Genomic DNA, 14,319 nt, shown 5'->3' with positions numbered 1-14,319 from the left:
CCCATAAGTTATTTATGATTAAAAGAGTAAAAGGTGGAGAGAAACAACTCAAGTTAGAGAGGAGTCCTTACTCTTTGCTACAAAAGGCCCGAGGAAGGAAAACTTATTATTTTTCTTAAGATAATTGAGAAAGATATTATGGAAGAGAGGGCATTCAGGTTGGACCTTGAAGGATGTGAGTGATCGTGGTGATGATAATCCTGGCTAACATTTAAGGAGGGCTCACGAAGTGCCAGGAGCTCTTTAAAGAACCTTAAAAAGATGCATTTGTTTACTGGTCACAACGGCCCTATGGGGTAGGCCATAAACAGCCCCATCCTGTGGGGTAAGTTGTAACAAAGCCCCCCTACGGGGTAGGTTGCAGCATCATTCCCTGCTTATAGCTGATGACGCTGTCACAGATAAGTAAACCGACCGGGCCACACTGCAAGCGCGCAGGAGCTGGGGTCTGAATCCAGGCAGTCTAACTCCATAGCCCATATTCATTTTATTTTATGTTGGAGAAATATAAAAAAAATTTTTAATTGAAGTATAGTTGATTTACAATATTATATTAGTTTCAGGTGTACAGCATACTGATTCAATATTTTTTTAGATTACATTCCTTTTAAAGTTATTAGAAAACAATGGCTCTATTTCCCTGTGCTGTACAATATATCCTTGTTGCTTATCCATTCTTTTTTATTGAAATATAGTTGATTTACAATATTGTGTTAGTTTCAGGTGTACAGCACAGTGATTCAGAGATATATATATATATATTCTTTTTCAGATTCTTTTCCCATATAGGTTATTACAGAATATTGAGTAGAGTTCCCTGTGCTATACAGTAGGTCCTCGTTGTTTATCTATTTTATATATAGTGGTGTGTATCTGTTAATCCCAAACTCCTAGTGTATCCCTCCCTGCCCTTTCCCCTTTGGTAAGCATAAGTTTGTTTTCTATGTCTGTGCCCAGCCCATGTTCTTGACCACAATGCAGATGTTAGAGAAGGATACGCCAGCTGTGTAACGCTCCTAATCAGAGAAGGCTCTAACCTAAATGTAGGAAGGCAGCCACAGGGTATCAAAGGTGGTAGGAATCCTAGAAGTCATTTTACAGATGCAACACTGAGCCCTGGCGGCCTAGGTGACTTAGCCAGAATCACGACACTGTGACTAGAGAGACACAGCCCACGGAGCCAGATCACTGGTGTCCTGCCTGGGACACTTGCCCACACCATCATGGCAATAAATACACTAAAAGAGATCTATGTGTTCAGCTAAATGTATGATAGCCTTGCTAAAGCCTGTGGTCTGGTAGAACTAGGCATAAATTTGAGCCTGACCAGATACACGCAGGGGAGCTTTTACTGGAAATATCAGAAAGATGTGACCTATAAATAAGGAACCTTTAGAGGTTCCTTCTTTCAGCAGGAACCTCTAAAGCAGTGTTAAATAGCAAAACTCTAGCCCACGTTTTGAAAATAGGTAAGAACATACAATCTCACAAGTTGGAATAAATTCTAAGTGGTGCAAAAGGGGCGCAGGAGTCAGGAAAGGAAGGGAGAAAGGGATGTATAGTTAATTGGGGCCATTGGATAGCTCCCTCAATTAAAATGTATATTCCCTGGCTGGCTCAGGATGGTGGCTTTAAAGCTTTATTTTTTAGAATTGAGAGATGAGGGTAGCAATTCCTTACCCCTTTATTTGATTTGGTTATCCTCCCTTACTTTACGTATCATTTACCTAAGATTTTGGTAGGTGTCAAGATATTAAAATAATACGTGTGGTGGGAGGGCAGTGGAGGCGGGAGGGCGGGAATTCCAGAAAGGGAAGGCGCTCCAAGTGCGGACTGGGATGGGGGCTCCGAAAGCCAAAATGGTGGACCTGTGGCAAACTTGACCTTCACATACTTGCCCAAGGGCAGGCCTGCTTATCTTCCTGCTAAATAACTGAACAAAATATGATGGTAAGTTAAACAGGAACAGAAAGCTTAACTCAGAATCAGGTAAAGTGGTTCAAAAATATAACTCTTAAGATGCTGGCCAAAGACAAATACCAGCTGCACAGAAGCTGACAGATCCCCGTTTCATAGGACATTTTGCAGGCGAGAGAAAGTTACAGTTGATCTCGGCATGATACGGACAGAAATCCTTTAACACTGATACTTGAATCCAGCATTTTGAAACACCATACCTCGGTTGCTCCAAAATGAATTTATGGAAAGCACACACTTTAGGAAGCCATTTTTGCACAGAGAATGCCAATGCCTTTCCTGTTAGAGCTAAAATTTGCTTTTGGTGTGAAGCTCATCTTCAGTGCCTCATAGAGCTTTGCTAAGGCCTTTCCTTCTTTTCAGCAACCTCTTTCCTTCTGCTCCCTCCCCTCTGCCCAGCGCACCCCTCTGGGCACCTTCCTTAGAAGAAAAGCAAAAAGTGATAAATTCACGTCCTAATATATCATGCTGAATTAGTTTAACACGTAACACTGCTAAGGATACAGGTTGGTGTGGACAAAAGCACCAAGATTTTGGGGGTTCAGATCCCTGGCCTGTCTCTGTGCTATGGCCTAGCACCCTAGTAGATGTTCCAGAAGCCTGCACCCCTTCCCCTCATCACTCTGTAGGCAAAGTTTTTAAAAAGACCATAGCAAAGTGTAAAAACTGGAGACAACGAGATGACCTCGACATAAACGTTTAGTCCTCACCCTCCTTCCCCCAGCCCCCTGGGGATAGGAGATATTGGGAGGGGAAGACACCTCACGCCTTCTCTCGTCAACAAGTACCTGCTCCGTAGCTTTGTTATGGCCTTGCAATCCCGGGACTGGTTACCTTAAAATCAGTTTGACTGTGTAATTGTGCCACCGATTTCTAACAAATAAGTACGTGGATGTGACTCCAAGTGTGGCCCACGGACAGGCAGTATCAGCATACCCTGGGAGCTTGTTTGAAATTCATACTCTCAGATCCCACCCCAGCCCTAGTGCCTCAGAATCTGCATTTTAGTGAGATACCAGGTGACCTATGTGCACGTGAGAGTTGGAGAAGCAATGACCTAGAGCACATTATAGTTGTACTACTTTTTAAATCCAGTGAAACCATCATGGTCTGCGAGAACTTTCAAAATTCTATGTATGTGGCTGCAACTGTGTGGTTCACCTCCCTCCCATCTTTCTACCTCCATCTAGAATACCCGCAGGCCCCTGACTTACGGAGACTTCAGGAAGCTAAGAATAAATATTCGTAGCAAAAAAAAAAAAAACCATCATAAAGCACAGATAAGTAAAAGAAGGCATGACTAACATTTTTTTTTGTCTTTTGGGGAGCAGTTACAAAGCCAATGTGAAAAGTCACAGAAGGACCTATAATGGAAAATAATCTGAAAAAGGATAGATTTTTTAAATATGTGTATATATATATGTATGACTGACTCACTTTACTGTACGCCTGAAACTAACACAACACTCTAAATCGACTACACCTCAATAAAAAAAGTAAATAAAGGGGAAATAAAAGTCCTCAAAGGGCAATGGCTTAAGAATAGTATGGAGAAAATCAGCAGAGGAATAGACACAAAGCTAGATCAAGCTGATGGTGATGTACACACAACCTGACAGGTTCCCTGAATGAGATCTTGAGCTAGGAGGGAATTTCCAGTGACTCTTCTATAGCAGGCCCCCGAATGACATGGTCCCATCCAAAGCCCCCAGAGGAGCCCCAGCAATTTCACCTTCATAATTTTGCACTGTTTTTCTTAAAGCACCCCCCTCCCCCCAAGTTTGTGAACTTCAGGCTCTACGACACCCAGATCCGAACCTATTTTCCTGTAGGACGTGACGCTGTAGAGCCACCTGCCCTTCCACGTACCATTTTGCCTGGCTCTGTTGCCCGGGTCCACGGTGGTGAGGTCGCTCTGCTCTTGTAGGGACTCAGCCGCAGCTGTCCTCCTTCCAGCAGCCGCAAATTGCCTCACATTTTCCCGGCTGCTGGGTCAGAAATGGCTGCATTACTCAGTGCCCCCCAAGCGTTTATTGTCCTGCAAGGTCTTACACAATCCCACAGGAAACCGCGCTCAACACTTAGCCAATACTTGTTGACCTGATTGAGCACAACAAAAACGGAGACAAAAGCATATTTCATAAAGGTTCCAACTTTGATAACTACAGCTCCTGCTTTTCCCAGGCAGCTCTCGGGTGCATGTGATAACCTCTCTTTGTTTGGAGAGTTCTGCGCTGGAAAGGACGAGAAAACATCTCGGCAAAGGCCCGCTTGTGATGCTGACTTCTCTCACACGAGTCAGGAAACCATGAGGTAACGCCAAAGTGTGCAGAGAATAAGCAATGAAAACTTCAACTCAACACTGGACCTGGCCAGGGAGGTCAGAGAGGATATGAGCGAGAAGGACTGTCAAATGATGGAAAAGGAGCACATTTCCACAGCTTAAATTAAGAAATCCAGAAATGGAAGAGAGATGGGTGTGGCTCACGTACCATGCACCAAAAGTGCAGTGAAGGAATGTGATTATCACTTGAATGATTTATGACATCACAACTTTTAAATTTTATTTTTTATTAAAATTTTTTTTTATTGAAGTATACTTGATTTACAGTGTTGTGTCAGTTTCAGGTGTACAGCAAAGTGACTCAGTTATACATACATATATATATATATTCTTTTTCCAATTCTTTTCCATTATGGTTTATTACAGGATAATAATAAATATAGTTTATTATTGAATATAGTTCCCTGTGCTCTACAGTAGGACCTTGTTGTTTATCTATTTTATATAGAGTAGTGTGTATCTGTTCATCCCAAACTCCTAATTTATCCCTCCCCCCTTTCGCCTAGGGTAACCATAAGTTTGTTTTCTATGTCTGTGAGTCATAATATCATGGCTTATTTCATTCTGCCATCTTCTCCAGTGCACACTGACTGTATGTAATCTGTAATAGGTCTAATGACTTATTTTAGGTTCAGCTATGGATGGCTGAGAAAATCATCCTTTTGGCATGCATTGACACACTATATTAGCTTATAAATTGTTGGCTACTTAAACTTATTTGTAAACGTCTGTGTTGTGATGAAATCTTGGGTGGGCAGAGGATGGTGAAGCCCCTGACTTTGAAAGAGGTATTCCTTTGAGTGGACACAGGGTGAGCATCATTTCTATTCATTCGTTCAGTCTTATTGAGAACCTACCATCTACCAAGCATTCTGTTAGGTCCAGAGACACAGCAGTAAACAGAACAGCGGCAGCGCACATCTTCAGGAGGCTTATGTCCAGTGGAGGAAGGACTACAAATAAAGATTTAATTACAGTAGAGTGTCTGAAAAATAAATCTTTCTATTTGAAACTGGAATTTGGGGAACGACAGAGTCCTTCAGAACAATTCAAAAGAGGAGAAATTACACCCTGATAGCAAATAAGTCACTGATGGATTCCACATAGGTCTCCATCCTCTAGGAATCAAGTAGGCAGTCATTCGAGAAATTGATGGTGAAGCAGAGTGACAGTGGCAAAGCACCTTGGCCAAATAAATTAATTCTACACTCTGCTAATTCACTACCTTTCCCACATGGCGATTTGTATTTACTCTGCGGTTTGAACATGGTAGCATGGCTGAAGATCAATTCTAGAATAAAAAGTCAGTTTAGGGGAGGAGAAGAGGACGTGGCAGAAAGCTGAAAACACCTGGGCACGACCTCTTGGGATTCTCATCCCTTCTTGCGGCTTGAAACGCTCAGGGGCAGCTGGGAGGAGTGGTTTCCTCTGAGTCAAAATGTCCCAGATTTATGTATTTATTCTATTCATTCACTTCCTCTGCTACTTCTCCGGAACTTTTCTTGGGCTTTGTATTTTCCATGTCTTCAGTCCAATTCTAACTTGTTGTGGCAACCTACTGTTTCCATTATGTGATTTAATTTGCTCGGATTATGGTGTGCGTTGTCACCTCTACCCAGGGAGACCCATAGGAATTTTCTCTGAGCTTCTCTGCGTGAGCTTTTAGCACGCAACAGGTTTGTGTAGGGCTGCAGCATGGGGCGATTTGGCTTCACGATGTAAACGAGCTTGTTCAGTTGGGAGCAGTAGTGCTTACATTTTTAGAACAAGAAAGAACCTGATAGGATCCATTATGTGTGTGTGTGTGTGTGTGTGAGAGAGAGAGAGAGAGAGGGAGAGGGAGGAAGAGAGAATGTGTCTGTCCGTGTTTCTTCTGGCTTCGAGTGACGTCTATTTTTCTCTTATTTTAAAAAATTCATTTGAGTCATGGCTTTAAACACCATCTATATACTTATGGTTCCAAATTTCAGCCAGGTCCTCTCCCCTGAATTCCAGACTTGTATTCGACTGTCACCTTGTCCATCTATACTTGGAATATCTAATAACCATGTCAAATGTAACATGACCAAAGGTGACCTCCCGACTAACCCCACAAACCAGCTCCTCCTACAGGCTTTCCTTCTCAGCTGAGAGCAAATGTAGCCTTCCAGTTGCTCAGGCCAAAGAATGTGGAATCACCCTTGACTTTTACCCTTCTTTCACACCCAACATCTGATCCATCACGAAATATGGTTAGCCATATTGTCAAAATATATCCCAAATTTGGCCACTTTTCACCACCTCTACTGCTACCTACTGGTCTAAGTTGCCACCATCCGTCATCTGGAATATTGTGCTCGCCTCCTGCCTGCTCGTCCTGCTTCCACACTTGCCGCCTGCTGTCTGTTCTCCACTGACTAGCCAGAATGATGCTTTCATATGTAAGTCAAAGCCGGCCGCTCCTCCTGTCTGAACTCTTCAATGGTTCCCCCTCTTCTGGTCCCCTAGTACTGTCTCTAACATCATCTTATGATTCTTCTACCTCACATTGCCACTCCTACAGTATTCTGAGCACCACCTGCCCCAGGGCCTTTGCCCAGGCTGTTTCCTTTACTTGGCAAACCATCACAGACATCTGACTGGTTCGTTTCCTCATCTCCAGGCTCTGCTTCAAATGACATCTTCCTAATGAGCCCTACCTAGACCATCTTGTTACTACCACACCTCGCTCCACCCAGCACTCCCAATCTCCCTTACTCTGCTCTACTTTTTCTTTTTTTCATAGCACCTAACACCTTAAAACTGACTACATAATTTAGTTATTTATTACCTTTAATATCTGTCTCTCCTCCCTGAGGGGTAAGCGCACAAGGGCTCTGATAGCTTCTCTCGGCAGCCTGAGCATTTTTCATGGGGATCTCTTCACTGGGGGCGTCTCTCCGTCACCTCCTGCTCTTATGTCTCCTGGTGCTGAAATAATCTACTTGGAGGTTGGGATCTGATGTGAATAGTTTACACTTAACTGGAATCAAAGATGGATGTGTCATCTCTCCTAAGGATGCTTGCATATTAAACCTCAGGTTCAATGGTGGAACCCGAGGTTTTTCTTCATGAAAGGAGATTGTGAGTGGAGGGTGAGGGTGGACACAGAAAGGTTTGTTTTTTGTTTGTTTGTTTTTCTTTCTTTCTTTTTTTTTTTTTTTTTTGGCCATGCTGCACGGCTTATGGGATCTTAGTTGCCTGACCAGGGATCAAACCTGGGCCCTTGGCTGTGAGGGACCACCAGGAAATTCCCTGTTGTGTGGGTTTGTTGTGCCTTTTCCCGACATCCATGAGATCTTTACACAGATTGTTGGCATTTTATCAATTTCACTCCTATTTTCTAGCAGAAGGTAAGGACTTGAGGTCTAGATGGGGTTGGCAAACTATTTCTACCACCTGTTTCGGGAAATAAGATTTATCGGAGTGCAGCCACGGTCACCCGTTCACGTGTTGTGTGAGGCTGCCCTCCTTCTCCAGCGGCAGAGTTGAGTTGTTGCGACAGAGGCCATATGCCCACAAAGTCTCAAATGTTTACTATCTGGCCTACATAGAAAAAATTTGCCAACTCATGCTCTAGAAGAATCCTGCCAGCTATGGAAGTGATCTAGTTGCTTGGAATTTAGCTCAACAGCTCAATTCAGTAGATCTTCACTGAACTGTATTGTGTACAAGGTGCCAGTTGGAAGCAAAGGAAGTAGGCAGAGGCGAGATCTTTATGGAGCCCTTCCAGCTACGATTCCCACTTCGATTCAAATGATTTTTTCCCAAAACTTTATTATGAATAATTTCAAAATACAGAAAAGTTTTTTAAAAGTATGGTGAACACCCATACACTACTAGATTCTACAATTACATTTTATTATATCTGCTTTGTCATCTATCTATTTATCCACCCTCTATCCATCCATCAGTCCACCTTATTGGTATTACTACTATTACTGTTATTTTTTGCTGCGTTCAAAGTAAGTCACAGACACCAGTGGACTTCATACATGAACACCTCAGAGTACATAACATCAACGAGGACAGTTCAAATTAGCCTTTTATTTTATTTATTTTTAGTTATTTTCTTTTTATTGGAGTATAATTGCTTTACAATGTTGTGTTAGTTTCTGCCACACAGCGAAGTGAATCAGCCATACGCATACACACGCCCCCTCCCTCTTGGACCTCCCTCCCATCCCCACCCCCCATCCCACCCATCTAGGCCATCACAGAGCACCGAGCTGAGCTCCCTGTGCTATACAGCAGGTTCCCACTAGCTAGCTATTTTACACATGGTAATGTATTTATGTCAAACCTAATCTCCCAATTCATTCCACCCTCCCCTTCCCACCCTGTGTCCATACGTCTGTTCTCTACGTCTGCCTTTCTGTTCCTACCCTGCAAATAGGTTCATCTGTGACATTGTTCTAGATTACACATATATGCGTTACTATACGATATTTGTTTTTTAACCTTTTAACTTCAACCCTGTGATCTTGAAAGCAGCCTTCATTTGACCAGAAGACACAGTCTTACACAAGCTGAAAACTGAGAAAGGTTATCAGGATAACTGAGGTAAGTATCATTCACCTACATTTCTCCATTTCCCTGGTTCAGAGATGAATCGGCCTTTCAGGCCTGAGAATGTTTTGCATGTGATGAATTCTAGGAAAGTTCTGTGGCTCAAGAGAGAGGGTCATAAGCTATTCTTTTCTGGCACGCTGCCAAAAACCCATGGGAAGGACAATTACGTGTTTCATGCAATGGTTGATCACATGTAGCCTCTGGGTCAGAACCCTGGCCGATGGGCCAGACCACATCCATGCAGATTGCTCTCGTGAGGGTGGAAACAGGAGTCACGTATACACATCTTTTCTGGATATTTTTGGATGTCCTTGACCACAAGCACATTAATGCCCTTCATAAATGAATGTTTACAAAATAATCAGTCCCTTACTTGGAGACATTTCCTGGGTCCAGAGAGTCTGAGTCCCTAATATGGAATATTCTAAAGATATTTGTCATTTAATGAACAGCATTTACCATGCCCTGGGAGGCAAATTACCGAAACCTGATCAATCTGCAGGAAAGATTTTTTTTAAAAAAGACTTTTTGAGTTGACTGCTTGAAGGAGAAAAAAAATTGCAAATGATGAAACGTATAAGATGTCCTTATATTTCTATAAAGTATATTTTTGAGAAGAAAGTCAGCCAGTCATCCAGGAGAAGAAAATAAAATTTTGGAATGAAAAAGGAAAAAAGGTCACATAAAATATGTTGATAATATGCGTGTCTTCAAGGATAACGGTGTTACTTGGAATCATCGAGCGATTGATGCCATATCTACACGCTCATATATCCAGCTGCCTGTTTAGCATCTCCAACTGGATGGCAAATGACAGTGTGAAAAGTGCTCAAAGCTCCATGTATGAAGTCACATTTCTCATCTCAAAAGCCAGCTTTGTTACAGTGAAACATTACTTGCTGCATATTCTCTTTGTAACAATTTGCCCCCTACCTTTGTTTTTCCTCATCTTAAGTCTTCTAGCTTTTCAGGTCTGCTCTTTTTTGTTCTTTTTTTCTGCAGCAGCCCACAAACAGACTTCCCTGCCTTACCCTGACAATGCACACCCTTGGACTTAGCTTCTCCCCATGACTGGCTTCCCAAAGTCAAGAAGGAAGGGAAGCTCTTCTGCCTGTTTCAGTTTCAGAGGTGGAGGGGATTCTGAGTCCCAGGGGAGGTTCTGAAAAGGTGATAAACTGAAAGCATCCTCAAGAGTATGGCAAGTCCAATATAGAGGTGGGTGAAAATGCACAGCGATGCCATTCTCTCCTGTTTTCTTGTATTAGGAAGCTGTCCTTCTAAATGCGACATGTAACAGAGAAAACTTTCAGGATATCCGTGCATCAGAGGGTACTGCTCTGGCCAGTGGGATGCAACATTTCATCTCTCAAGTCTAGTTTAATAAATTTTTATCTTACTGGATGGCTGCTTGCCTTGGTACTAACATTTAAATGAACAGATCTGCTTTCTGAAAGGGTAAAATTTTTTTTAAACATCTTTATTGGAGTATAATTGCTTTACAATGGTGTGTTAGTTTCTGCTTTATGACAAAGTGGATCGGCTATACATATACATATATCCACATACCTCTTCCCTCTTGTGTCTCCCTCCCTCCCACGCTCCCTATCCCACCCCTCTAGGTGGTCACAAAGCGCCGAACTGAAATCCCTGTGCCATGCGGCTGGCTCCCACTAGCTATCTACCTTACGTTTGGTAGTGTATATATGTCCATGCCACTCTCTCACTTCGTCCCACCTTACCCTTCCCTTGCCCCGTGTCCTCAAGCCCATTGTCTACGTCTGAGTCTTTATTCCTGTCCTGCCCCTAGGTTCTTCGTAACTTTTTTGTTTTTTAGATTCCGTATATTTGTGTTAGCATACGGTATTTGTTTTTCTCTTTCTGACTTACTTCACTCTGTATGACAGACTCTAGGTCCATGCACCTCACTACAAATAACTCAATTTCGTTTCTTTTTATGGCTGAGTGATATTCCATTGTATATATGTGCCATATCTGCATTATCCATTCATCTGTCGATGGACACTTAGGTTGCTTCCATATCCTGGCTATTGTAAATAGTGCTGCAATGAACACTGTGGTACATGACTCTTTTTGAATTATGGTTTTCTCAGGGTATATGCCCAGTAGTGGGATTGCTGGGTCATATGGTAGTTCTATTTTTAGTATTTTAAGGAACCTCAATACTTTACTGCATAGTGGCTGTACCAATTCACATTCCCACCAGCAGTGCAAGAGTGTTCCCTTTTCTCCACACCCTCTCCAGCATTTATTGTTTGTAGATATTTTGATGATGGCCATTCTGACTGGTGTGAGGGGATACCTCATTGTAGTTTTGATTTGCATTTCTCTCATGATTAGTGATGTTGAGCATCCTTTCATGTGTCTGTTGGCAATCTGTATATCTTCTTTGGAGAAACGTCTATTTAGGTCTTCTGCCCATTTTTGGATTGGGTTGGTTTTTTTTTTGAAATTGAGCTGTATGAGCTGCTTGTAAATTTTGGAGATTAATCCTTTGTCAGTTGCTTCATTTGCAAATATTCTCTCCCATTCTGAGGGTTGTCTTTTCGTCTTGTTTATGGTTTCCTTTGCTGTGCAAAACCTTTTAAGTTTCATTAGGTCCCATTTGTTTATTTTTATTTCCATTTCTCTAGGAGATGGGTCAAAAAGGATCTTGCTGTGATTTATGTCGTAGAGTATTCTGCCTATTTCCTCTAAGAGTTTTATAGTATCTGGCCTTACGTTTAGGTCTTTAATCCATTTTGAGTTAAGTTTTGTGTATGGTGTTAGGGAGTGTTCTAATTTCATTCTTTTACATGTAGCTGTCCAGTTTTCCCAGCACCACTTATTGAAGAGGCTGTCTTTTCTCCATTGTATGTTTTTGCCTCCTTTGTCATAAATTAGGTGCCCATGTGTGCATGGGTTTATCTCTGGGCTTTCTATCCTGTATCATTGAGCTATATTTCTGTTTTTGTGCCAGTACCATACTGTCTTGATTACTGTAGCTTTGTAGTATAGTCTGAAGTCCAGGAACCTGACTTCCTCCAGCTCCGTTTTTCTTTCTCAAGATTGCTTTGGCTATTCAGGGTCTTTTGTGTTTCCATACAAATTGTGAATTTTTCTGTTCTAGTTCTGTGAAGAATACCTTTGGTAGCTTGATAGGGATTGCACTGAATCTGTAGATTGCTTTGGGTAGTATAGTCATTTTCACAATGTTGATTCTTCCAATCCAAGAACATGGTATATCTCTCTGCTTGTATCATCTTTAATTTCTTTCATCAGTGTCTTATAGTTTTCTGCATACAGGTCTTTTGTCTCCTTAGGTAGGTTTATTCCAGGTATTTTATTCTTTTTGTTGCAATGGTAAATGGGAGTGTTTCCTTAATTTCTCTTTCTGATTTTTCATCATTAGTGGATAGGAATACAAGAGATTTCTGTGCATTAATTTTGTATCCTGCTACTTTACCAAATTCATTGATTAGCTCTAGTAGTTTTCTGGTAGCATCTTTAGGATTCTGTCTGTATAGTATCATGTTATCTGCAAGCAGTGACAGCTTTACTTCTTGTTTTCCAATTTGGATTCCTTTTATTTCTTTTTCTTCTCTGATTGCTGTGGCTAAAACTTCCAAAACTATGTTGAATAATAGTGGTCAAAGTGGACCACCTTGTTTTCTTCCTGATCTTAGAGGAAATGGTTTCAGTTTTTCACCATTAAGAACGATTCTGTGACAGGGCGAGAGAGAGGCATGGACATATATACAGTAACAAACGTAAGGTAGATAGCTAGTGGGAAGCAGCCGCATGGCACAGGGATATCGGCTCCGTGCTTTGTGACCGCCTGGAGGGGTGGGATAGGGAGGGTGGGAGGGAGGGATACGCAAGAGGGAAGAGATATGGGAACATATGTATATGTATAACTGATTCACTTTGTTATAAAGCAGAAACTAACACATCATTGTAAAGCAATTATACCCTAATAAAGATGTTAAAAAAAAAAAAGAACAATGCTGGCTGTGGGTTTGTCATATAGGCCTTTATTATAGTGAGGTAAGTTCCCTCTATGCCTACTTTCTGCAGGGTTTTTATCATAAATGGGTGTTGAATTTTGTCGAAAGCCTTTTCTGCATCTATTGAGATGATCATATGATTTTTCTCCTTCAATTAATATAGTTTATCACATTGATTGATTTGCGTATATTGAGGAATCCTTGCATTCCTGGGATAAACCCCACTTGATCATGGTGTATGATCCTTTTAATGTGCTTTTGGATTCTGTTTGCTAGTATTTTGTTGAGGACTTTTGCATCCATGTTCATCACTGATATTGGCCTGTAGTTTTCTTTCTTTGTGACATCTTTGTCTGATATTGGTATCAGGGTGGTGGTGGCCTCCTAGAATGAGTTTGGGAGTGTTCCTCCCTCTGCTATATTTCGGAAGAGTTTGAGAAGGGTGGGTGTTAGCTCTTCTCTAAATGTTTGATAGAATTCGCCTGTGAAGCCATCTGGTCCTGGGCTTTTGTTTGTTGGAAGATTTTTCATCACAGTCTCAATTTCAGGGCCTGTTTATATTTTCTATTCCTGGTTCAGTCTTGGAAGGTTATGCTTTTCTAAGAATTTGTCCATTTCTTCCAGGTTGTCCATTTTATTGGCATGTAGTTGCTTGTAGTAATCTCTCATGATCCTTTGTATTTCTGCAGTGTCAGTTGTTACTTCTCCTTTTTCATTTCTAATTCTATTGATTTGAGTCTTCTCCCTTTTTTTCTTGATGAGTCTGTCTAATGGTTTATCAATTTTGTTTATCTTCTCAAAGTGAAAGAGTAAATATTTCTAAGTTTTTTTTTTTTAGCCCACAGAGCTTTGAAAATCCACCTCATCTGTTTTCTTGCATAAAAGCATATTTTCCAGTTATCTATTATCATGAAACAAATGACCTGGAAACTGAGTGGCTTGAGACAACCATGTTTATCTGCTCACAAGTCTGTGGGTCTGGAAGTTGGGAAGCACACAGGTGGGTGTTCATGTCTTAGCCACGTGGCATCAGCTGGGGCAGCTGGGCCTGGAGGAGCCACTTCCTAGATGGCTTGTTTGTCTATATGTCTGGCGCCACAGTGTCCTTGGCCTCTGTCTCCTTCCTCACATGGCGTTTCTTCCTCCAGGACCTCTCCTTCACATGGCGTGGGCTTCTCACACAAAGCTGGTCTCAGAGTCCTCATTCTTCCTACATGGCAGCTGGTTTCCTAAAGGCAGGAAGCAGAAGCTGGCAGGCCATTTCAGAGCCACGCCCAGAAGTGGCACACTGCCCCTTCCACCATATTCCATCGGTCAGAGCAGCCAAAGGCCCTGCCTAGACTTAAGAGGAAGAGAAGTAAACTCCACTTGTGATGGGGGGAGTGTCAGGGTCACACTGAAGAA

General features: G+C 41.9%; 1 protein-coding gene across 7 annotated transcripts in view; it reads right to left on the bottom strand.

Annotated features, from left to right (window-relative positions):
• The window catches only part of BMX (BMX non-receptor tyrosine kinase), a 48,706-nt gene extending 44,713 nt beyond the window's left edge, over window positions 1-3,993 (bottom strand). For all 7 annotated transcript variants that reach the window (XR_004347994.1, XR_004347993.1, XR_004347995.1 and 4 more), the window contains exon 1: window positions 3,847-3,993. Coding sequence is in view for 4 of the 7 variants with exons in the window: in XM_032619277.1 (XP_032475168.1) it covers window positions 3,847-3,849 (3 nt within the window). In the remaining 3 variants the exon portion in view is untranslated. The remainder of the gene's footprint in view (window positions 1-3,846) is intronic.
• Between the last annotated feature and the right edge of the window lie 10,326 nt (window positions 3,994-14,319).

Source organism: Phocoena sinus, chromosome X, assembly GCF_008692025.1.
Source record: "Phocoena sinus isolate mPhoSin1 chromosome X, mPhoSin1.pri, whole genome shotgun sequence".
NCBI classification, from domain to species: Eukaryota; Metazoa; Chordata; class Mammalia; order Artiodactyla; family Phocoenidae; genus Phocoena; species Phocoena sinus.
This window is presented reverse-complemented; position numbering and strand designations above follow the sequence as displayed.